General features: G+C 38.1%; 1 protein-coding gene across 3 annotated transcripts in view; it reads left to right on the top strand.

Annotated features, from left to right (window-relative positions):
- Positions 1 to 25,695, top strand: part of gria1a (glutamate receptor, ionotropic, AMPA 1a) — a 152,513-nt gene that overhangs the window by 114,489 nt on the left and 12,329 nt on the right. For 2 of the 3 annotated variants that reach the window (XM_038268207.1, XM_038268205.1), the window contains exons 11-13: positions 1,425 to 1,672; positions 8,541 to 8,655; positions 23,331 to 23,465. In XM_038268207.1, the coding sequence (XP_038124135.1) occupies positions 1,425 to 1,672; positions 8,541 to 8,655; positions 23,331 to 23,465 (498 nt within the window). Of the gene's footprint in view, positions 1 to 1,424; positions 1,673 to 8,540; positions 8,656 to 23,330; positions 23,621 to 25,695 lie in introns of all 3 variants that reach the window. The other variant, XM_038268208.1, reaches the window with a different exon arrangement.

Raw genomic sequence — 25,695 nt, 5'->3', positions numbered from 1 at the left:
TTATTTACACCCCTAGTAGCGACAGTGGAGAGGAAAAACGAAAGTTACGACTGTAGCTACAGTTCTATGAATCCCGGATGACCGCTAGAGGTGGAGCTTAAAGCACGAATAATAACTCTTGCGCGTTGGATTGTGGATGTAGTGGAATAAGCGTACATCCGGCGGGGCCTCTAACCCCCCCCCCGGTGTACGGTGCCATTCCACCAGGGGCTAGAGTTAGTCATGGGCCACTAACACTAGTGTCACTCTGGGGGCTATTTGTTCAGCAGCCTCTTGGTCATCCCCGAATACCTTTGCTAGGTTTCACAGGGTTAACTTGGCATTAGAGACTGACATTTTTTCGGGAATCCCACGGGTCACGGGATTCCAGTGGGATGGGAGTCAGTATCAGTAACGATCACGTGATCGGGACGGTACAGGATTAAACATTAACGGGAGCAGACGGTAGCGGGAGCAAACCAATAGTAACAAAAAAAAAACTAGGATCGATGCCAAAAAATAAAATGAAATGGAAAGAAAAAAAATCCAGTACTGGCGCCGCCTTTTTGTAGTTTTTTCCTTGAAGCCTACACTATAATGCGAGTCAAAAAAAACGACAAGACCCAAAAACCAACAGTGCTTCCGCTCTGAGTATTTCACCCACGCTCAAAAACAACAAGAATGGGAGTGGAGCAGGTGCGGGAGTCATTCTGAATGGGAGCGGGATGGGAGTGGGAGTAATTTCACCAGGAGTGGGATGGGACAGGATTTAGATTTCTACTCTGGCCCGAGATCGGGACGGGACAGGAGTGAAAATCCACTCCCGTGTCAGTCTCTAGTGGGCATGTTTCGGGTTGTTGTTTCTGTGTGTGATTCCTCAGGACTCTGTTGGTAATCATCATCCGTGCTTTAAGCACCGCCTCTGGCGGTCAGTAGGAATGAAATGGAACGAAAGTTATGACTGTAACTACGGTTCTATGAATCCCGGATGACCGCCAGAGCGCACGGTCCCTCGGAATCATCGTGTTTTTGGCGAGAAGATTAAGGGACTGAGCTGTCGGTGTCACCGGAGGTCACACGTGACTATGTTGGTGTAAGATTCTCGACCTGTGCATGCACAAGAGTGGTCATTCGTGCTTTAAGCACCGCCTCTGGCGGTCAGTAGGGATGAAATAGAACTCCCTTTTAACAGGAAGAAACCTCCAGAAACAGGCTCAGTGTGAGCGGCCATCTGCTGAGGCCGACTGGGGTTCAAGGAGACAGAAGCAAAGATGAGTTGATGCAATCAACTGGTTTTCCTCAGATAGAAAACTTTGAATCAATCTGACTGGATGATCTGGTGAACTGGAAAGGGACTCCAGATGACATGTTGTGAGTTGGCGCTATAGAAATAAACTGAATGTATTTTTATCCTCTGCTCTCGTTTTTTAACTCTCGTCCATCAGAGGTCAAAAATTGCCGTGTTTGAGAAGATGTGGTCCTACATGAAGGCAGCCGATCCTTCCGTGTTCGTAAAAACAACAGACGAGGGAGTGATGAGGGTCAGGAAATCCAAAGGCAAGTACGCCTACTTGCTGGAGTCCACGATGAACGAGTACATAGAGCAGAGGAAGCCATGTGACACAATGAAGGTGGGGGGGAACCTGGACTCTAAAGGTTACGGAATTGCAACGCCCAAAGGCTCCCCTCTAAGGTAAAACCCCGCCATTGCAATGTCGCTGGATAAAAGCCTGTATTGAAACGCATGAACACGTTTATCCATGAAACCAAACTGTTTTATGTTCTAATTCATTCATTTTTATTTATTTACAGTAATTAGATTGAATTTTGTTTTATTTCTCTATCATTTTCTTCCAAGGAGTTTGATTTAAGCGTAACTTATAATAGTTTTGAAAAGCTCTGACTGAGAGATTTAATGAATCATTTGACCTATGAGAAGAATAATTTAGCTTTATATTCACTCAACAAAACAAAACGAGAATGTGTCAGTACTTTTAGAGAAATAAAGAAGTGTCATTAATTTATTTTAACTAATTAACAAAGCTTTCCATTAATCAAAACCTTTTTTTTTAAAGAATCTGTGATCGGAGTAAAAGTTAACTTTATCTCCATTATTCTTATGTTTTTCACGTTAACTGACGTTTCCTGTTTCTGTATTTCCTTCAATTTCACATAGTTTTTTAAAATAAAATAAAAACATAAAAAATGAAATATGATCGGCTCCATTAGTTGCATTGTTAATTCTTCCCGTGGTTGATTGACGTTCGGTACCGTTGCCTAGCAACCAACATCCTACCCTACAGGTCTCTGGCTGTCAGGAGAAATCTAGCAGCGAAACAGGCTTTAGAAATGCTTCGAAATATTGATGATAGCGATCCGGGCGGAGAGGGAGAAACCGATGTAAGAGGACTGGATAGGAAGAGGCTCAGATTCTAGCTGCAAATGTCTGGTTTTTGGTGCAATATCTACATAGGTGTATAGAGGCCCATTTCCAGCAACTATCACTCCAGTGTTCTAATGGTACAATGGCTCATTGGCTCAGAAGCTAATTGATGATTAGAAAACCCTTCTACAATCATGTTCACACATCTGAAAACAGTTTAGCTCGTTACAGAAGCTACAAAACTGTCCTTCCTTTGAGCAGATTGAGTTTCTGGAGCATCACATTTGTCAATTAAACGCTCAAAATGGCCAGAAAAAGAGAACTTTCATCGGAGTTCAGTTTAAAAGTTAAGTAAAGTGTTTTCCTTCAAAAATAAGGACATTTCAATGTGACCCCAAACGTTTGAGCGGTAGTGTATGTTGATGAAGTTATGTTTTTTAACACCTCCATACGGCTTTAAACGAAAGACCTGATTTGATCTCATGTTTGATTTTAAATCTTCTGTCATAAGAACCAATTTGTATCTCTACTCAGACTCTTTGGATGAAAAATGTTAACTTTATCAAAAGCATTTTCCATTTTGTTTTTCATAACCATGACAAGGCATTTTTGTGATATTTTGAAGTATTCTTTGGTATTAAATAGTTTTTAACCATTAAACTGCGTTAACACTATTTCTGTAGTTATTATCCATAACATAAACATGTCTTTAGAGTTAGCTAACACCATTTCTACCATCTCTGTTTATTTGTGTCATAAAGTAAGCCTATTTTAAAAGACTGAAAACAGGATAAAGTGCAAAGTAGGACAAGAGGATGTTGATTCCTTTTTGAGCCTCCCTTTAATTAACCCTGAGGCTTTTTACCTGCCAACATGTTGGATTTTCTTTTTTTACGAGGCTAAAATAAATGAAAACATAAAAAATAGACACTGTGATAAAGGATGCTACATGACGTATGCCTACTTTTCCACTTAAGCTAAGGTTTTTACCTTAAATGTTCTTCAGTCTTCCATTTTTTCCAGTTTGATGTAATGAATGATGAATCTTTCTGGGTTCAGTCCTGCCATCGATGAGCAGCAGCTGTCATTTCACATCGCATTCACACTCTAACCAACTTCCCATTTAAACTGCTCCTGCAACCACAGGGAGAGAGCAAATGGTGGGTGGCATCTGAAGCTTTTAATCTCTTTCTAATAGGCCTCATTCATTTTAATGAAGGAAGCCATACTGGAAGATTTTATTCAATCATTGCTGAGGATTCATTTGGACCTTGGTTGACAGCCAGAGGTCAGAACGCAGACAGGAAAAATGATTCTTGAGCTTTGCTCTAATGTTTTTGAAAATATGTAAATCAGATTGAAGTGTTGCACCACTTTAAGCTATAAATGGTGGGTGGTGAAATTCAGCTGTTCCAGTCCTACATCTGGAAGTCAGCAGCTGAGGATGTACCAGCATATCTGCTTCTCTGTGGTAATTCCTACATTAGTGATGCTTCTTGTTGTCATTTTCATCCCTGAGATTCAATAACAGCTAAAGTCTTCATTACATTGTGCTCTCATTTGTTTTTAAAGGAAAAGTCTGGTCAGCAAAGAATAATCAATGGATCATTATTTATACTTAAAACTAATACGTTCGCAGTGATTTAATGAATTTAGGGTTAATCAGTAAAAAAAATACATTTTTGTGGCGATCAGAGTCTTGGAGCGGCCATTTTTGCCCAAATATAGTAGCCCCTCCCTCCTGCCATCTTCCAGCAGTGACGTCACGGTGCGGTAAGCCTAGCGCCATTCTCCCCGCTTTACAAGCTAAATCAATGGGAACTACTAGACACATCTGCAATCAACAACAATTATTGAAGATTTCCAGAGGACTTCACCATTGAAATTCACCAGAGCTATAGTGAAACTGACAATGCCCACGTGCATGGCAGCTGGATGCTGGAATACATCGGGTAAAAGTGAAAAAAAAAAGAGTTACTCCACCTTTCTGATTCCTGATCCTCCACGGACGGGTTGGTCGTTGGATCGCCAACTTGAAGAGGGAGGATTTGCCATCGAACTTCTGGCCAGAGAAAAAACCCGTAATATGTAGCCAACATTTGGAAGAAGAATGTTTTCAAGATGACTTGGATAATAGCGCGTTGTGACAAACACCAGATAAAGCACTGGGACTTGATCAACAGCCGATACCGCACCGTGACGTCACTAACCAGTAGGTGGCAGTAGTGTTCTTTGACAAACATGGATGCCTCCAGTAAAGCACATTCACATGAAAATTATTCTTAATTAAAATGACTTACTGCCAGTGTTTAGTTGATGTTTTTAGGACCCAAATGCAGTGGCGAAGAGGCAGAGGTGAGTTCTTGAAGATTTAATTAAATAACTGAGACAATAAAAAAAAAAAAACAAAGTACAAAATACATGGAACCAAAAACCAGAAGAATTCATGGGAAAAGTCAAGTTGGGAGCCAGGTAAAGACGAGGAATCAGCACTGAGGAACTGCACAGGGAGTATTTATGGGAGACTGAACAAAGACTCTGCTAATGAGTTGATTGGGAGCAGGTGTGAAGAGAGGCTTCTAGAAGGGCAATGAAGAAAAACCTAAGCACTCAAATATATCCAGAAAACACCACAAATGGTAAATGGCATGTACTTAAATAGTGCCTTTATTCAAGTCACTACATACAGTCACTCACACACTGATGGTGGCAAGCTACATTGTAGCCACAGCTGCCCTGGGGATCACTGACAGAAGCGGGGCTGCCGTACACTGGCGCCACCGGGTCCTCTGACCACCATCAGTAGACAATGCAGGTGAAGTGTCTTACCCCAAGGACACAACGACAATGAAAGTCAGAGCCGGGGCTTGGACCGTCAACCCTTCGATTTCAGGGCAAACTCCTACATCCAACGGCACTGGTCGCCCCTAATAGGAGTTAAACAAAAAAAAAACTAGAAAACAAAGAAAAACATAAGACGTAAAACTTAAAAGAAAACTTAACAGACCCAAGACTGTGTCACTTAATTTATTGAACAGTATGTAATAATTTCATATTTAAAATACTTTGAGAAGTTTGAATTCTGAATATGACCGGACTTTTCCTTTAAGCACGACTGAACGACCAAGCACTCTCTGTACCCCTAAGAGTTAAAGTCAATTAAACCTGCATTAAACACACAGGATTGTGTGATGACTGGGTGGGTGTAGATCCCAAATTTTATTTATTTAGAAAAAAGATCTGTTAACGAGTTTGTTTTCAACAGTGCTGCATTGCAGGTTTGATTGAAACAATTTTATTATTAAGAATATCTAGAAAATGTTTTCGGTGAATCCTCTCTAATGTGTTCCTTACATGTGCAGCATCCATCCATCCCCATCACAGCTCACCCCATCCCTCTGATGGACTCTAGCCTCTCTGACATCTGCTCACCTCAAAGCAACAGACCCGAATTGACCAACGACCCGCCGAGCCATCCATGTTCACTCTCTCTGACTTTTATTTTTTCTTATCTGAGTTTGCTGGGCGGAGAAAAAATTGAGAGGTTTTACCAGCCCTGAGGAAAAACAGAGAGAAGTGTTCCCTACAGCTGTGATTTGAACTGGAGGCCAGTGGATAAAGACTCCTCTGTTTCTGCTGGCAAGAAAAGCAGAATATTAAACCAAACCCTGCAGACCATAAAAATAAGTTCTTAACTTTCGGTTGTGGGGGGTGATGGGGAGAACATTTGTCCACAGCCAATCAGCTATAGGAAATACACTCCTGCACTTTATCCAGAGAACACAAGAGGGCGCTAACAGGAGATGTCTGTCATTAGTTCATCTGCAGATGGAAAAAATTATTTATTTTCAGATTGTTAACGGATTAAACTTTGGAGATCTGCAAGAACAACAAAAAATAGCGTCAGAAAGCAGTTATTTATGCTCACTGTTTAGTATTACCGTGATTTCCGGATTGTAAGCCGCTGCATTTTGAATAACGCAGCTTATATTATGGTGAGGTTTTTATTTGGATTTCCCTAACTGCCATGGGGGAGGGGGTTACAGCTCAAATTGTACAACAAAACTGCAGGGTTTAAAAGTTCACCGCTAATAATGCATGTTCTCACACTGTGCGAACCGACACTCTTATGCGATCTTATGACGGCGACTGAATTTCAAACACGTTTGGTTTTCTCCCGACCTTACGATTCCTGATCGGGAGGAGGTCGTGTGATCGCCCCTCACAATCTGCCCGATCGAAAAATTATCTTTCGACTGGAGAATCGGCCCAAAAAGGGCAAAAAATCGTACAGTGTACGCCCGGTTTAAGGATCCACTAGCTCCTTAGCCTCGTGAGACCATCCTGATCTCGCGAGCTTTCAAGGTTTCACTCGCAGATCAGTCCGGAGACTCTCTGTTAAAGAAAATTTGGAGCCGTTCACCAAACGAACGTCCAATCAGCGTTGGCTTTGAGGCGGGTTGAGGTGTGACGCAACGAGAAGCGCGACAGTTCAGTCTAAAGAACATGGCGGCTTCAGCCGATGAAACTAGCGTTAGCGTGGCTATGGAGCAAGTTTTATCGGAATTACAGAGTATTTCTTCACTGAAAGAAGAGCTAAACACTGCTCTGGAGGCTTTTCTCAGAGGAAAAGATGTTTTTGCTCTTCTCCCGACTGGTTTCGGCAAGAGTAGCATGGCTTGTGGTTGTGTTTTCGTCCTCGCTCTGTTAGTACGTCAAATGCTTCATTGATCTGATTGGTTTATTTGGCCCGTCTATCACCAACATAGGCCAATCAGCTAACCAGTATTTTCGCCCCTTCCCAAAATTACTTCAACGGAAGGTTTCCAGATGGATATGCGGAGCAAATCCATCTGACGAAGTCAGGTTACTAGCTCCTCACTCCGGAGGACAAGGTTGTTGCTTTTATGCTGTCAAAGTCTCCATTAATACAAAAAAGGTCGCTAAGTTTAGCGTTAGGTACATTTTTTAAAATAAAGAGGCTAGAGGGGTCCGAAAAGTCACTAAAATTAGCAACAAAGGCACTAAGTTGGCGTTTTTTATTCAAAACTACGCTTCGAGTTCCACACTGGCTTGCCTCCGAGCTTCGACGCGCTAACTGATGCGTGCAGTGATATAATGCTGGTCACATGATGTTGTTATTGCAGATATACACAGAAAGCATATATTTACTGACATACTCAGCAAAAACAAAACTTAAAAGAAGAAAACGAACACTACACCAGCAGGAAGCTTTAATTTGTCATTAAATTATTGCAGTTACTGGCGTATAAATAAATAAAAAGTCAAATTATGTTAAAATGTACCTTTAATTTTTTATTTTCTTTAGAGCATTGTAGAGGGGGCTTTTCCTTTTGTTAACATGTTTTTTTTTTAGCTGACTCTGTTAACTGCTCAATAACTATTTCCTTTCTTACTTAAGAAAAGGTTCTTAAACATTAATACAGGCTGGCAAGATGTAGAATAACTTTATCAAATTAAATCATTAGAGTACATGAACTAAAAAGCACTATGAGAGACACATTCCACATCGATAAAAACAATATCGTAAAAAAAACAATAAATATTAGATTATCCGGTGTGAACATTATTACATCCTTTATTTATATTAACATTTTCTGCTGCATCTGGAAGGCAGTTACCATCTGCAGACTAACTTCCTCACCCGAGGCATCTTCTTTTAGCGCTCTGTCAGTCTCTGAGGTTCCTGCTTGGTAAAACTGTACGATCTCTCCAGCATTTCAGTGCATTGCACGACTAAAACTAACTTTCACACTCAAATCCATGACTCCTGTTTCATATCAGTGTTTCTCTATGCAGGAGATTCTCCAGACATCAAATCAATGTTGCCTCAATCACCACCATCTCCTTATTTCTGTCTCACTGCAAAATCCATCTAGAAATGATTAAAAAAATGTCTTAAATCAAGTGTTTTACTCTTAATTTGAGCAGGTAAATAAGATTATCTGTCAATGGAATGAGTATTTTACTCTTAAAATAAAATCATTAGATAATATGCACTTGAAATAAGACAATTGTCTTGTTCCATTGGCAAAGTATCTATTTTTCCTGCTCAATTCAAGAAAAAATGCACTTAATTTGAAGAAAAAAAATGACTTATCCAGATTGATATTTTTTGCAGTGCTCCTAATGGTTATCATGTCATATTATTTTCAAGAAACCCAGTAAACCTGGCAGTGTTAAAACTGAACGAGCAAGGCCTCTTGGACAAATTGAAAAACAAGTGGTGGTACGACAAGGGAGAGTGCGGCAGCGGGGGCGGGGACTCCAAGGTCAGAGCCGGTTTGATGAACCCTGCGTGTGACGGGGGCGGAGAAGGGGGGGGTAACCGGCAGCTAAACATCACATTACCTCTCTGGCAACACTTTTTTAATAAGATTTAGGAAAGAATAATGAAAAATATCCAGACAGGGTAACTGTCAAAGCAAGGATGTGTATCAGGAGCACCATGAAACTTTATTAGCTAATAAAGCTGCATAATCCAACAACATCTGTTATTTAAATCCTCACATGCTTTCAAGTCTATTAATTCAGTTTTCCAACTTTTATATTTTTTTCTTACTAAAAAAAGTGATTTAAGATGACAGTGTTGCATAAATGAAGGTAATCAGTGTGCCGGTTGCCCGTAGTGATATATTAATACGCCTTACAGCGTGAGCCAGCCACGCTACATGGAGTATTTATATCACTTTGACTCTAATGCTTGTTATGTATGGAGTCAGAAAGGAGTCATAATGTTTGTAAACTTATAAATCTTAATTGAAACAGAAAAAAATATAAGTTGATATTGAAGGTCAAATTTTTACCTTATAATCAGAGAAACTAAATAAGTAAACATTAAATAATAAGAATTGAATCTAAATTCTTCTCCTCAAGTCATTCAGTTGAGTATTTTAATTGCGCTTTTTCTTTAATTTCTTTTCTTTATTGCAGTTTTAGATTTTGAGATTCAAATACATTTCTTTCTGTTTTTTTTTAAGTTTAAAATTCCCTTTTAAGTTTAGAATTTTTTTTCACATTCAAATTTGAACCCCAATCTGAAGGGAGTGGGCGGGGAAACGTGATTGACAGCTTGCAGCAGCGCTGGAGAAACGTCCCGTTCCATGTTGCATTCAAGGACTTTTTGGCAATAATATTGAATTAAAGACATACCGGAACATTTACACTGGAACTGTCACTTATCATCATTCCAGGATGCGTTAGTATATATAAAAATAAAAAGCCATTGTATAAAGCACAAAACTTTCCCACGACCGAAAAGTAAATTCTGCATCCGTTTATGGAAAGATGGCGTCTCCACCGAGTGGTTCAAGCAACACTGCTCATCAGGTAAGTTAAATCATTTTTACAAACTACATTTTCAAAGTCCTAAATAATGCAATGAAGATTAAAAACTTTAAAAGATGTTAAAAAGGGAACTACGCTCCTAGCGATGTATTTGTCCTTGGAGTTGGAGTTCCCACAGTATTTGAACGCAACATGGAACAGGAAATCCCTCCAGCGCTACTGCAAGCTGTCAATCACGTTTCCCCGCCCACTCCCGTCAGATTGTTGTCAAAATCTGAATGTGAAAAAAAAGTTTATTTGAAAGTGGTAAAAAAAAAAAAAATCCTGATACTGAAAAAAATATTTAAAACTAAATAAAAAACTGCAAGAAATGGATTTGAATCTGAAAATATAAAATGTAAAACTGGAAATAAAGAAAAGAAATTAAAAAAATTTAAAATACTAATCTGAATTTTGATTAAATTCTTATCTTATGTTTGCTTTTTTAGTTTCTTACATTATAATGTAAAAAAATTGACATTAAATATCAATTTCTATTTTTTACGTTTCAACTAAGAATTAGAGGTTTACAAAAATGTTGACCCCTTTCTGACTCCATAGGTTATGGTATTAATTTGTATGTTTGTGTTTTTCTTTGTCAAAAGCAAGAACAAGTATTGACTGTTGTGTGAATGTACTTGTTGCTGTGTATTTCTGAATTAATAACATAAAATAACATGGTATAATATGTTATTTATGTTATTTCCCTATTGTTGGAAGAATCCCAGTAAACCTAGCGGTGTTGAAACTCAATGAGCAAGCCATCTTAGACAAACTGAAAAACAAATGGTGGTACGATAAAGGCGAGTGTGGCAGCAACGACGCCGCAAGAAAGGTTAGTCTGCAACGCAAATCTGACACCTCACAGCACCTCCCCCCCACTTTACTCCTAAACCGGCACCTTTCCCCTCTGCAGTCCATCCCTCAGCCTTTACCAAACACCACATTCCCACTATGTGACGCTCGTTGTACTGGTCTAAATACACTCCTCTTTTTCCACTTTAGGATTTGCTTTAAAAATACACTCAAAGAATTATGCAAAATCAATGCATTAGTCCCTAAAAATGCAGTTTGATTGATTTAGTTTGAAGCAATCTTTAATCAGCAGGATCCCTTTTTAAAATGCACCAATCAAAATCATTTCAAATCTTTCCACTACTGAGAGGAATTTGTGCGAAACAGTTTCCCCTCACTTGTTATGCTTTCGCATCGCACAGATCTTACTGCACTTAGACAGTCAAATGTGGCGTACATTATGTTTTTCCAGCTCTGAAAAGGTCATCACTTGAGTGGCTCCTCACATTATTTCCAAACTATCATTTTAGTGCAACATACACACCACTTTCTGCATCCCTTGGCCCCCTGTCTAAGGATGTATAAAAACCTTTAAAAATAATCAACCTTTTACTGTAATGGCATGATTTCACACTATTAGCAAATGTTAGGAAAAGACTGATTTTAGTACACTTAACTAATGTGGAAAAAATAAATACATAAAAGAGGCAATAATAAAATCTGGTGCAGCAAGCAGAGAGAAGTCTTAACAGCTCTACAAAATAAAATAAAAAAGAAGCATAATATTTTGATAAAAATGTTGAAACTGAATTTTTGCAGGCATGGTTGTCCTACAGGTCTCAGAGCATTTATATTTGTTCATTTGGGGTTTTATGCTTGCATTGCAATATTAAATTACTGGTTTTCTTTTAAGGACTAGTAGCATTCCGATCCAAGAATAAAACAAAACAGAAAATTACTTTTTTTTTTTGGTTTGAAGTCCTTATTTCGCCTTTTAACAAAATATGTAAAAAGAAAAAACAAAAATTATTTTTTTCATTAATAATTTATTACTATGCGATAAGTCAAGATTATTTTTTGTGTAGTCTTCTACTGGCTGTTATCAGGTATATCTGATTGTGTACAATAGGATTTTGAGCAAAGTTTTTACCATTAAATTATGCAAAAGGTGTTAGACGCAAAACATTTCAGAAACCGTATGTATCAAATATGATACATTTGGCATTATAGGGTTAAAAATAAGACCAAAAAAATCACTTTATATGTGAATTTTCTATAGTATAATCTATTTCATGAATTTTAATACTCTTAAGAAGTGAATTTTCTAACTTCCTAACATTTATTAAGAAGTTAATTTATTTCAGGAAATCAGTTTATTATTTTTACTCCTACAAAAATCTTTCATTAAACTTTTAAGATATATTTACTATTTTTACATTAAAAACTCCCATTTGCTTTTTTTAGATAATTTTAACACAAATTGAATTAACTTTAAATTATACATACTCATTAGTTATGTATTTAGAACCAATAAAGAATACTTACTCAAAATTAATACTAATGTATTTATTTAAAATACATAAAGTTTATTGTATCAATCATGCTGGTGACGGGAAGCCAGTGTAATGAATGGAGAATGGGGGGTAATGGTAACCTGACTCCGCCAGATGGATTTGCTCCGCATATCCATCTGGAAACCTTCCGTTGAAGTAATTTTGGGAAGGGGCGAAAATACTGGTTAGCTGATTGGCCTATGTTGGTGATAGACGGGCCAAATAAACCACTCAGATCAACGAAGCATATGACGTACTAACAGAGCGACGGCGAAGAGGAGCCAATTGATAGATCAAACTCTTACGAAACCAGTCGGGAGAAGAGCAAAAACATCTTTTCCTCTGAGAAAAGCCTCCAGAGCAGTGTTTTGCTCTTCTTTCAGTGAAGAAATACTCAGTAATTCCTATAAAACTTGCTCGATAGCCACGCTAACGCTAGTTTCATCGGCTGAAGCCGCCATGTTCTTTAGACTGAACTGTCGCGCTTCTCGTTGCGTCACACCTCAACCCGCCTCAAAGCCAACGCTGATTGGACGTTTGTTTGGTGAACGGCTCCAAATTTTCTTTAACGGAGAGTCTCCAGACTGATCTGCGAGTGAAACCTTGAAAGCTCGCGAGATCAAGATGGTCTCACGAGGCTGAGGTAATGTGCTCATGTGGAGTTAGGAAGCTGAGACGGAGCCACTTCTTGCAAGAAATAAGGTTCCTCAAACGGAGAGAAAGAGCTCTCCTCAATACATACTTTATACCTTACAATTTCCCAACACACACTCCCCCCAGGGGAACGAACCCACCCCCTGCATCAATAACTTTCTCACAGTTTAACATTGAAGCAAAACAACTTTGAGTTCATCGAGGCCGTTCATAGAGATTTTCTAAATTTTGGGACAATATGGTCTGATGAAGAGTACATTTATATACATATCTAAGCCAGAATGATTTGACATTTAAATATTACTTCCCTAGGACTTTAAAGACTAATTGGGATAAGGTTAGAGAAGTAATTTCTATGAGGCGGTTTTGTAATTTCCATGAAAAATTAAAAGATTGTGTCACAGCTCAAATACTAACACTATGAAGTCCAGTCTGTCCCTGAAAAATCTTAAATTGTTAATTTAATCAACACTGAAGTTTATAAAATCAACGTGGCACATCAACCAATCAAAAAACTTACAAAAATGAACAAGAATATATTTATTTATATGATCAACGCTTCACTACAATGATATAAAAAAATAATCTGTGGTGAAACCTACATAAAATATCAAAACATGCCACTAATTTCTATGAGACTGTTTTCTAATTCCAATGAAAAATGAAAAACTTTTGTCACAGATTTTATCACAGTTATCAGATAATAACACCTCCTAAATACGCCCAAGCTGTCCATCACAGATCCTTCATTGTTCTGCAGTGAATTTCGTGACTAAATATAGCGTTTGGTTTAGTTTTATGGCATGAATTGTTTTATTGGATCACATCAGCTAAATCATTAGGAAGTGCCTCCAGACGCATCCCTCCTGTGGCTCTTAAAATGATTACGTTCTGCTCTAAGCTAAATTGATTTTATTAAGTTCTTTTTGTAATTATATACTAAATGTAAACTTCCTATGCTACATCAAAAGTATGTGACAAAGCTTCAGTTAGTCTCAATCAGCACCGGCTTTACAAGCAATAGCAGAAAGAACAGAATTTTTTTTATCACCCATACTTTTTATAAGCAATTTCTTAAAATCATTATGAGGACACAATCTGGTTAATACTCTGCTGGCTCTCTAGTGTGTTTTTATTTTCTCTGAACCGCATCGTGCAGCGAGGGATTTACTGTTTATTGCTGCAGCCTAAATGGAAAACGGTTGGTGATCGTTTAGGATTTAGTAATGTATGTAAACAATATAATGATGTACACAGAGAAGGGACATAGCACACCTTCTAAACACACAAGTATACGAGATAAGGTATTAGAATAATCCTAGTTAGAGTGTTTCTTATTGAATAAACAAGAAGGACATGGAGCAGAAGGATGAAAACATGTCGGCCGCTGAGTTTATTCTCATGTAATCTCTGTAGTCTGGCCTTTAATATAATCCCATCCCTATTGTCTCACCGTACAGTTTGCTTAGAAATGTTGTCAGTTTGAAACGCCGAGCCCACTTTGCATGCGTTAGCGGTTTGTGTTATCTCCTTACACACTGAAGCGGTTATCCCCGACTGTAAAGCTCAGATTTCTTTCCATATGTTGACCCATATGGACCTTTGATCCTGCAGAAAATTTGCTGCCTAACGCTGATTGACAAACTGTGTGCCAAGAGGGGTGCAGCCTCCAGGAAAGATATTATAATGTGATTTAGATCCAATAATGCCCTAAATGAGCGGCATACATACTGTAGGCTCGCAGCAAAGCAGATAACCTTATAGAGATACTTCCAGCTGTTTACATTAAATATTACAATAGAGACTCATGTCTGGTACGTGATCTGTTATTACGGTTAAACGGAGCTCCAGGTTTCTATTTTTTTTTATTGTTTACTGTTTCAGCTGAACGTTTAAATTATAGATAAAAGTCCGATTTTTGACTCACATTGTAAAGATCTTTATAACATCTTTTTTTTTTAAAGCAAAGCCTAAACAATAATTCACACATGAAGACTTATTTCAGCTCCGCGTTTTATTGTCATTAAACTGTCACAACGAAATTAGCTCTCTGCATTTAACCCATCCCCTCGGGGAGCAGTGGGCTGCCATGGTGCGGCGCCCGGTAAGCAGTCTGGGGGTTAAGGGTCTTGCTCAGAGACCCTGAGTGGCAGTAACGTGGGGGTGGGGCTCGAACTCAGAACCTCAGCATTCCAAGCTCTATGATAGTATTTATACCTAAAAACTAATTACAAGCTAAATCAATGGGAACTACTAGACACATCTGCAATCAACAACAATTATTGAAGATTTCCAGAGGACTTCACCATTGAAATTCACCAGAGCTATAGTGAAACTGACAATGCCCACGTGCATGGCAGCTGGATGCTGGAATACATCGGGGAAAAGTGAAAAAAAAGAGTTATTCCACCTTTCTGATTCCTGATCCTCCACGGACGGGTTGGTCGTTGGATCGTCAACTTGAAGAGGGAGGATTTGCCATCGAACTTCTGGCCAGAGAAAAAACCCGTAATATGTAGCCAACATTTGGAAGAAGAATGTTTTCAAGATGACTTGGATAATAGCGCGTTGTGACAAACACCAGATACAGCACTGGGACTTGATCAACAGCCGATACCGCACCGTGACGTCACTAACCAGTAGGTGGCAGTAGTGTACTTTGACAAACATGGATGCCTCCAGTAAAGAACATTCACATGAAAATTACTCTTAATTAAAACACTTATAATTTATTGAACAGTATGGAATAATCTGCTATTTTAAGTACTTTCAGAAGTTTGAATTCTGAAAATGAGCGGACTTTTCCTTTAACTCTGAATTGATCTAGCCTAAGGTTGGAAACGCTTGAGTTTTCAGCTTCATAAAAGCTCCTGTGAGTTAGTTTAATCAACTCTAAGTAGGTCCATTCAGTGTTGAATACGTGCTTAACACATATGAAAAGTCATTATCAGTGTAGCACCAATTAAAGGAGTCACCATGACAACAAGCAACAGGAAGTGCCTATTCCACTTGAACAAGAGATTTTAATGCAGAAATGAAAAAAAAAAACGTTGGAGAATGTTTTTAAAAGACAGCTACATTAATCCTTTTAACACTTTCCTCTTTAAAATGTTTAACAAGATAAAAAATATATTAGTTTATTTGGTTTTTTTATACTTGCATTGCAATCTTAAATTACTGCTTTTCTGTTTAAAACTACGGGCATTTTTAAAAATAAGAAGAAAAAAAACTGTCTATATAAATTTTCTTTTGTATAATTTATTTCATGAATGTTAATATTTTAAAGAAGTGTATTTTCTGACTTCTTAATGCTGGCTGCAGTATAATCACTTAACAGCAAAGGTTAATATAAAATTCCTCGTAAACTAATTTTCTTGACTTTCCTTTAGGCAACCTCCTCCTTCAGACTAAAGATTTGTTCAAGCATTTCATTTGTAGGGAATAAAACTCAGACTTTTTTCAATATGTCATAAAACTATTGTTTTTTCTGTCTATTTATAATCCACATCACGAAGCCTTTGCTTTAACTAACATTTTTCCTTCTAATTAAGGGAAAAGCTGTTATTTACTCCCAGACAAATAAGAGCTCTTCATTAGCTGCTTTATTCTCCTTTAGTTGCTTTTAATTGTTCTTCTTCTTAATGGAAAAGCTTTTATACACATCATCTCTAAAGTGTTTCTCATAATTTGTGCTCTGAAGAGGAGCAGTTTGAGAAAGCTTTTAATTTTTTGCTGCGTGATAAAAGAAAATGTGTCTGAAAGGGAAGAACAGGAAACGTTTACAGACCATCAGTCACACAAACTGTGACCTACGATGGAAAGTCAATAAACAAGCTGTTGTGTTTATGTTTACTAACATATACTGTGGAAATTGCACAAATTAAAGTCAGATTCATAAAATAAAATAGTCTGTAGTTTAAATAATCTAAGTGTTTAAATGTTACTATGATTGGTCAAAAGGTGCATGTCAACCAAAGATTAGATGATTTAAAATAGTCTTTCCTAACCAAATGGTTCGGGTGTGAGGAAGTGGTCATGTGCACCATTATTTATCGTACGGATAGATGTAGGAATAAATAAACACAGACGGAATCAGAGTATTTATTTCTTAATTGATGCCCATCTAATGTTTTTTTTTTCCTGAACTGTCACACCATTTGCGATTTACGACGGAGTATTAGGGCCAGGCTAGAGATTATTTTTTTCTATTTCGAGAATAAACTGTAACATTACGAGAATAAAGCCGTAATGTTATGAGAATAAAGTACGGTGGCCCTGAAGTGCAAACTGCAACTACAAATCTAAAAGCGCAACTACATTAAGAAAAACACAATTACATTAACCTACCAGAGAAGGTAGGTACCAGTGGGAAACATGAGACATCGCTGATGTGACGACGGCGCCGTTTCACCCTTGAACCGGAAGTCATTCTGCCTGCTGCGGCTTTTAAAACATGGATATTGTCGGCGCCCCAAACATAGCTGCCGTTATCTAGGAATATTTTGAATCAGGACATACGTACGAGGCGATACTGGATATGCTCAAGACTAATCACAAAATTTCAGTTAGTTTGCGTACACTAAAGACACACTTAAAAGAAGCTGGACTGTTCAGACGACGCAACTTCAAGGGTCAAACGGCGGCGGCGTCCAATCAGCGATGTCTCATGTTTCCCACTGGTACCTACCTTTTCCGGTAGGTTAATGTAATTATGTTTTCCTTAATGTAGTAGCGCTTTTAGATTTGTAGTTGCAGTTTGCACTTCCGGGCCACCGTAATAAAGTCATCATACAACAACCCGTTTCAGAAAGAAAGCTTGGAGCTCCGCCCAGCAGATGACGGCCAACCAGCTCCACCAATGAGCAACCAGAGTCCACTTTGACATCCTGCCCAGTTTGATGCTGCTGCTAAAAGATTTCCTGATTTGTCAAACCGATGCTAAAGTAGAACTTCACATTTTGCTCCACATTCCTCATGTTAGGGAAGAAAGGGCTTCTTGAAGGAGATGTCATAAAATACAACTTGTTTCCCGTAATTTTAGGACTTTATTCTCTTAGTATTACCACTTTATTCTCATAATTTTACGACTTTCTTCTCATAATTTGACAACTTTATTCTTGTAATTTTATTAATTTATTCTCATAATAGAAAAAAGAAATCTCTAGCCTGGCCCCTAATACTCTGTCGTAATATTACTGGCACCCTTATTTAAAGAAAAAAAAAAAGGAAAAGCACCAAAAACTTAATTTCAAATAGATATAGGAGTAGCCAATCAAAATTTCCCCACTGTCCTTGATAGGTCCTTGGCTGATCCCCGACAATTCATTATTAAACATCAATCTTTGTACTAAAATATTCTTTCTGTCATGATTTTTGGACATTAAGATCTAAAGAGAATCATCATCTCCTGGTCAGACCCTGTAATTCGGTGAGAGGGTGGAGTCAGAGTAAAAAAAGATGCTGCTTCTTGTTATTTAATTGATTCCTCTGACTGTACAAAGTGGCATAATGAACCTGGGTCCTCATCCAGCTTCTGTTTGTGTCAGATATGAAATGTTTGAATCCAGTCCTTTATTCCTAAGGGAGTAATGTCCATAAAATTCAATATGAAATAACTAATTTCTAACTTTGTTTTTGTTATACTTCATTTTTTAATTTAGTATAACTAAAATATTTGATAATGAGCAAACCACAGAGAGAAGTGATTTCCTTACCTAAAGCCTGGTCCAGTTCAATAAGCAGATGAGTGAAGTTTTCCCTCCTAAAGTTACAGTCTGAACGACACAGATCTGATTTTTTTTTCCAATCCCACCCAGGCCACTTGGCTCCGTGGTCCTGAATCCGATACGAATCTGATCTTTTGAAATGCGATCCGCTTCTGAACGGCCATGTCGCATTCATCCCACCTGAACGCTATTAATAGCCGACATTATTCTGCTTCTTGCTACGCAGAAGAGGCAAGAAAAACAACCATGGCGGACCATGATGCAGTATTTATGTTTAACATAATGAAAAGATTTATATTTTACGGTTGGGAAAGATCGCTAGATGAGCTCCGGTAACTACCATCCATGTTCTGGATGGTTCCTCTACTGCGCATGCAGGACACTTGCTTTGTATGAATGCAGTTCACACAGGAGATCACATATAAGTCGTATATATTTGGAAATGTGAACGGCAACGCAAAGAAAATCCGAATTAAGCATTAAGGCCTGCAGGGTAAACGTAGCCTTAGAGTCCATCTGTTTTTCCCAAAACCCAAAGATGCAGTTCCCTGCATCCAGACTGCAGAGTATCCATACAAGGTACCAGAAATTAACAGAGTATACAGGTAACCTTTCCTAAATCGGTATCCAATCAAGTCTTTATACCCTTGGATGCATTTTATTATGATTAATATCTGATTTTTATTATAAAAAGCTATAAATCATCTAAAATTATAAATTTTTTAATGTGGTTCATGTCATGACTTCTATAGATTAACATGAGTGTAGCACATCTGAATAGATGGATTTCATTTCTTTCCCATTTTGTAAGAGTTTCTAAAATCAAATAAAATTCACTAGAGTTTAAAGAAATAGTCGATCTGATGTCATGAAACATTAATACATTTGGGGAAGAATTTATGCTTACTGATTATTACCTTTTGCAACAAATGCAAACAAGCAAAGTTGAAAACATTTGCTTAATTTATGGAACATTTCTAAAATCCAACCACTTTAAACAAAAGGTTGTAAAGCACCTTATATCAAAATGTTATTACTGTGGACAGGAGACATTAAACTGCAGATACTGACCTGTACAACACACCTGTCTCCAGATTCAGAAGTTAACCCCTTAAGTTCGTAGGAGCAAATTCTACCTGAAATTAAATATGTGAGTTAAAGCAAGTACAGCTCCCAAACTATAAATTGGAAATACAATTGTTTGAATTTGTATGACAGCAAGGCATTTTCAGGTGGAACCACTATTTTAAATGCCACCATGTCTGATTTATAGGTGATTAAACAAAAATAAATATATATATATTTAGCCTTGCCAAATTTCTTTTCCAAAATAAACACTGCAAAACACCATGAAACCCCATTTGAATCTCTGGATGAACCCTGAGACCTTATAGATCCACATGTTGACTATAACTCGAAGCATGTTTGTTCCACAAAGGTTTCAATAGACGGAAATGGGATTATGGCACAGTGCCAAAATGGGCCAAATGAATTTTTTTCCAACACATAAAAGGCAATCTGGTCAGACAAATATGCTGATTTACATTATTGAACACCTTCTGCATAAGACAAAGCCTTTGCTCCTAAGATTTAGCCGTCGTTTAATTGAAATTTACCAATAATGTCACTAAACTGAATAGAAAATGAGAATAACAAAGCAAGCTTATGTAACGCATGCCGGTGACCAGAGATGGCAAAAGTACTCACTTTCCGTACTTGAGTAAAAGTACAGATACTTGTGTTAAAAAATACTCTGGTAAAAGTGGAAGCACTGATTAAACTTCTTTACTCAAGTAAAAGTAACAAAGTACAGGCTTGTAAATTTACTTAAAGTATAAAAGTAAAAGTAGAAACCACTGTTTTCATGCCGTTGCCTACATTTTAAATGGATGTCTGCCAATAGGACTAGATCTCCGTTGTGTTCATTTTCAATCATCTCGTCGTCCATGCTACTATGCTAACGCCACCGCCACCAAGCTGCAATGATTTGCCGCGAATGAATACCGCCGAATCTGTCGATTCATCTTGTAGTGGTGCGTCAAATGCAACGTAGATTCCCATCCAATTAGATTGAATTTGGTATTGATGACGTGAAAAATAATAACGGTAACTCCATTGAAATGATTCAAAACTAAAGTAACGAGCCAATTTTTTTAAAATGTAAGGAGTAGAAAGTACAGATATTTGTGTAAAAATGTAAGGAGTAGAAGTAAAAAGTCGCCATAAAAATAAGTAGTAAAGTCAAGTAAAAATATCAGAAAAATCTACTTGAGTACAGTAACGAAGTATTTGTACTTCGTTACTTCCCATCTCTGCCTGTGACATCACCTGAAATCATCAAAACAGTTACCTACGACCCCTCCTTGGAAAGATCTGAGCCTCTAGTTTCCAATGATACCGGCCATTAGGGGGCGGGGCTAAAAATGAATACCCGCTGTTGCATTACTCAAGCAGACACACATGTTAGGTGGAATTTTATTTGTTTACACAGCTATAAAACGGAAATTTTAAAGCCCCATTTAAAAGGCGTGTGGATGAAACACCATGTGACTGTGTTTCGGCCATTTCTATAAATATATAGGCAAGGCAAGGCAAATTTATTTGTATAGCACAATTCAGTACAAAGACAATGCAAAGTGCTTTACATGATTAAAATATAGGAAGATAAAACAGAATCAAAGCAAGTAGGAAAAAAAAACAAAATAAATAAATAAAAAATAAGTAAATAAAATAAAATAAAAAATGCAGAAACAAAAAAAGAATAATAAAAAAAGTAGGATTAAAGAAAATATGTTGTAGTAGAACTGTTTAACTAGAACAGTCGAAGGCAATATAAATATATAAATATATATATATATATATATATAAATATAAACATCATATAAACATATAATATAAACATCAGCTGGTGTCAGCTGGGCCAGGCTCAAGAGGTTGAAGATAGGTGACATCAGCTGGAGTATTAATCACTCTCCTGATTCCTTTCAGAGTCAAATCTTTGTCGGCTCTTTTTAATGTGAAATAAACATTGTTAGCTGCGATAAAACTAGTAATACCTCCAAATAATTCATAAATATTGCCTCTGCTCATGTAGATATGGAAGGCTCACAAGTGTAATTCAATATTATACACAAAATGACTAAAAATGAAAGTGGAATAAATCCCTGCTAGGTGATTTATGAATTCCTTCCATTATTTTTAATTAAAATCTCCTCAACAGGGCAAGCTCAGACAGGATGCGTCATATTTATTACAGGGGTGTCATGTGCTCCCCTTGTTCTCTCTGTTCCTGCAGTGTTGGAATGCATTAGCCAGCATAGATGTCAACAACCATTGAAAGCCCCTCATTGAGATTAGTGTGGCAGCAGTACATTTTATTCATGGCTTTTAACATCTATTCTCTGTTTTCCGACAGATTAGCTGGAGCATAAATAATTTACAGGAAAGTTTTTACTGGTGCAGATAGTAAAATATGGCAAACACTGAGGGAGCATAACTAAGATTTTCTGCAGCCTGCTGTTTTGAGATGCTGCCTAATGATGTATTTTTCAGCTCCAAGTCTGGAGTAAAAACTCCATCTGCCCGGTTAGTCATCAAGTGTTGCTTTTTCTATGAGAACATAAAACAGATACAAAAACAGGATATACAGTTAATACCGACATTATGGGACCTTCCTCTTCCTGTTCAAATGGATGGTGATTACCTATGTGGCTCCTGTTCTCTTATGTTTGTATGTTAGAGCCTCCCTGTTCAGTCCAGTTTATCTGTTTGGTATGCGTGTTTTTGTGGATTTAATTACTTGTTTGACTGCAGTGCCTTGCAAAAGTATTCATAACCCTTGAATTTTTCCAATAAGGTCCCTGATTTACTAAGATTCTGCATATATATTTGCATAAAATCTTACAGTGATTGATTTCATAAATATGTGGGAAAGATGCTGATCATCAGAATGCTGTAAAATACTGGGAGTAAAATGTGCAAATGTGATTTTCTTCTTCTTTTTTTTGTTTATCAGCCACAATATGATTTAACCAACCCAAAACAGATGTTTACAGTTACTGTACTTTCTTTTTTTAAACGTTAAGCATTTTTGAAAGTCAGGTGCAAACTTTCGCATAAACAAATCTGTGGTCACTATGGTGAAAGGGAGGCACAGGTGTAATGAGGGACAGAAGAGGGTGTTCATTGCGCTTGTCACCATATTTGGACTTGGAGAATTATAATAGTAGAGACATATTATCTATTTAGCAATTCCATTTCTGGAAAATGGTCATTGCAACATTTTTTTTTATTTTATGGTTTCCTGTCTAGCAAGTATAGAGGAAGGGAGTTATAGTTATATAAAATACCTTACAGCAATAATGTATTTTTGGGTGAATAAAGAGAAACATACTTTTAGAGTTTGGTCTTAGAAACATGTTATAAATTATCATGTTGCATTTAATTTTTCTTTAGAATTATGCAATACTTTGAGTAATCATGTAAATTCCAATAAAATGCACTAAAGCTTTTGGTTTTAACACCAAAAAAATAGGATCAATTAAGGGAAAATTATACATTTGCAAGGCACTTACTGTTAACTGATTATTCTGACTGCATGTAAATGTATTGAATTTTGATCCATAATTGTTAAGAGTAAGACAGCATGTTTTGTAAATTGAAAAAAAAATAAAATATATATATATATATATATATATATATATATATATATATATATATATATATATATATATATATATATATATATATATATATATATATATATATATATAATACATAATATATATATATATGTGTGTGTGTAATGTTTAGTCATATATTGTACCACTTTTGTTCCAATGTTCTCTCTCACATCTGGCCTCTGGCCCTTCTCCCTGCTCCTCTTCCCTCCAGGACAAGACGAGTGCTCTTAGCCTCAGCAATGTGGCAGGCGTCTTCTACATCCTGATTGGAGGCTTGGGTCTAGCCATGCTCGTGGCACTGGTGGAGTTCTGCTACAAATCGCGGACCGAGTCCCACCGAATGAAGGTGTCGACCGCGCGAGCCGCGGCAGCCACAGCCGCTCAGGCCTTTCACTGCTCAGCCTTAGAAAGTGGTGCTAGCGCCCCCTACACTGAGCTGCAGGGCTACGGCCTGTACGCCAACAACACTGTTAAGATATAAGGGCAGAGCACAGCCATGGGGTAGGAAACGCTGCGATCAAACAATGATGATGATGATGATGATGCGTCTGCCTCCACCCCGTCCTGCCCATCTAACCGTGACCACAATAGGGCCGTTCACGGCTTCCACCGCAGTGCCAACGCTGTCCTCTACCTCTCTCTACCTCTGCCGCTGCCTTACTCAGTCTTTGTTACCGACTTTCTCCGGTGCTTTTTAATCACTTGATTTCAAAATTGCCTTTATGCCTGTTTTCTTTAGGGTCTGCAAATATTTTTATGTCTTCTCTTAAAATTTGATGGTTTCATCTGGGCTAATCCATATTATTTTAGTACCTGCTCAATAAGAGAGAAAACGCTTCTTCGTCCCATGACCTGACTCAGTACAGATATGTGATGTAATTTTTGGTTGTTAATAAGCTTATAACTAAGGAAGCCGAGAGCGGTCGTACTCGACTTTTTTTTTTCTTTTGCCTTCTCAAGATAATGACAAAACTATCTCGTTATCACGGTTAAACCATGAATTGTTTTCTCATTATCTTATCAGGAGAAAACGGTTATTGATTTCTTGAGATAACAAGTTAATTAACCTGTATGAGTAAAGAATGAGGCTGGCCAACAGCCCTGGATTCCCAGTCCATCCATGCCTGCGGGGCCCCTAGTTGTGCAGTCGTGGTACCGTGTGTGCGCAGATAATCAGTTTTTTTAGTTTCCTCTTTCTTTTCACTCATTTTCAGGTCGTAGTGGTTGATTGGTTTCATTACATACAGTAGACATTTCTGCTCAGAACTTTTATGGAAAGAATTGTTAGGCACAGCCAAGCTGTTGAAGGGATCCGTTTTGGTGGCCTTAGGATCGCGTCTCTGTTATTTATAGATGATGTGGTTCTATTGGCTTCATCAGGGCGCCATCTACAGCTCTCACTGGAGCGGTTCACAGCCAAGTATGAAGCGGCCGGGATGAGAATCAGTGCCAACAAATCCGAGACCATGGTCTTGAGCCGGAAAAGGGTAGAGTGCCTTCTCCGGGTTGGGGAGGATGTACTGCCCCTAGTGGAGGAGTTAAAGTATCTTGGGGTCTTGTTCACGAATGAGGGGAAGATGAAGCGGGAGATCTCGATCTCAGAAAGACCTGAGCCAAAAAGCAAAGCTCTCGATTTACCGGTCGATCTACGTTCCTAACCTCATCTATGGTCTTTGGGTCATGACCGAAAGAACGAGATCCCGGATACAAGCGGCTGAAAATATTTTTCTCCGTAGTGTGTCTGGATTCTCCCTTAGAGATAGGGTGAGGAGCCAGTTGAGGTGGCTCGGGCATCTGGTTAGGATGCTTCCTGGACGTCTCCCTGGTGTTCCAGGCACGTCCCACCTGGAGGAGGTCCAGGGGGAGACCCAGGACACGCTGGAGGGACTATGTTTCTCAGCTGGCCTGGGAGCGCCTTGGGATTCCCCCAGAGGAGCTGGACCAAGTGGCTGGGGAGAGGGACGTCTTCTATCTAGACTCATTTAGACTCATATTTTCTACCTGTTAAAGGCGTAACATCGGGGCTGTTCAGAAAACACCCGACACTAAGGCGCCGGAGGCATAGGTCTATTTGCTTATGAATCAGAAGTGGAAGCAAATCATCAAACCACCAACGTCATCTTGTTATCTAAAAGTTAAAAACAGGATTATTCACAGAATTACACATAGACTGCCATGACTTATAAATCCTCTCCCGCTGTTGTGGTATTGAAGGATGTAATCAGTTTTAACACACACCAATCATCTCGTTATGATGAGAAATCGGCTTTTGTTATCTTTAGATAATGAGAAAATTAACTCGTTTTCTCGAGAAGGCATGAAAAAGTATTAAAGGGACACGACCGTTCTTGGCTTCCGTATTTAACAGTGACTTAGATACAAAAAAAAAAGAGCAAATCCCTACAACAGAGTCATTGACAGGACTATTTCGTTATAGTGTTGTGCAAACAATCATGTTCACCATACTTTCAATTTAAGTTCAACCTGTATTGTTACCGTATTTTCACGACTATAAGGCGCACTTAAACGTCTTTTTTTCCCCTCAAAATGTGCGGTGCGCCCTATGGTGCGGTGCG

This window comes from Cyprinodon tularosa, unplaced genomic scaffold (genome assembly GCF_016077235.1).
Source record: "Cyprinodon tularosa strain WSP-4 unplaced genomic scaffold, ASM1607723v1 ctg698, whole genome shotgun sequence".
NCBI lineage: Eukaryota > Metazoa > Chordata > Actinopteri > Cyprinodontiformes > Cyprinodontidae > Cyprinodon > Cyprinodon tularosa.
This window is presented reverse-complemented; position numbering and strand designations above follow the sequence as displayed.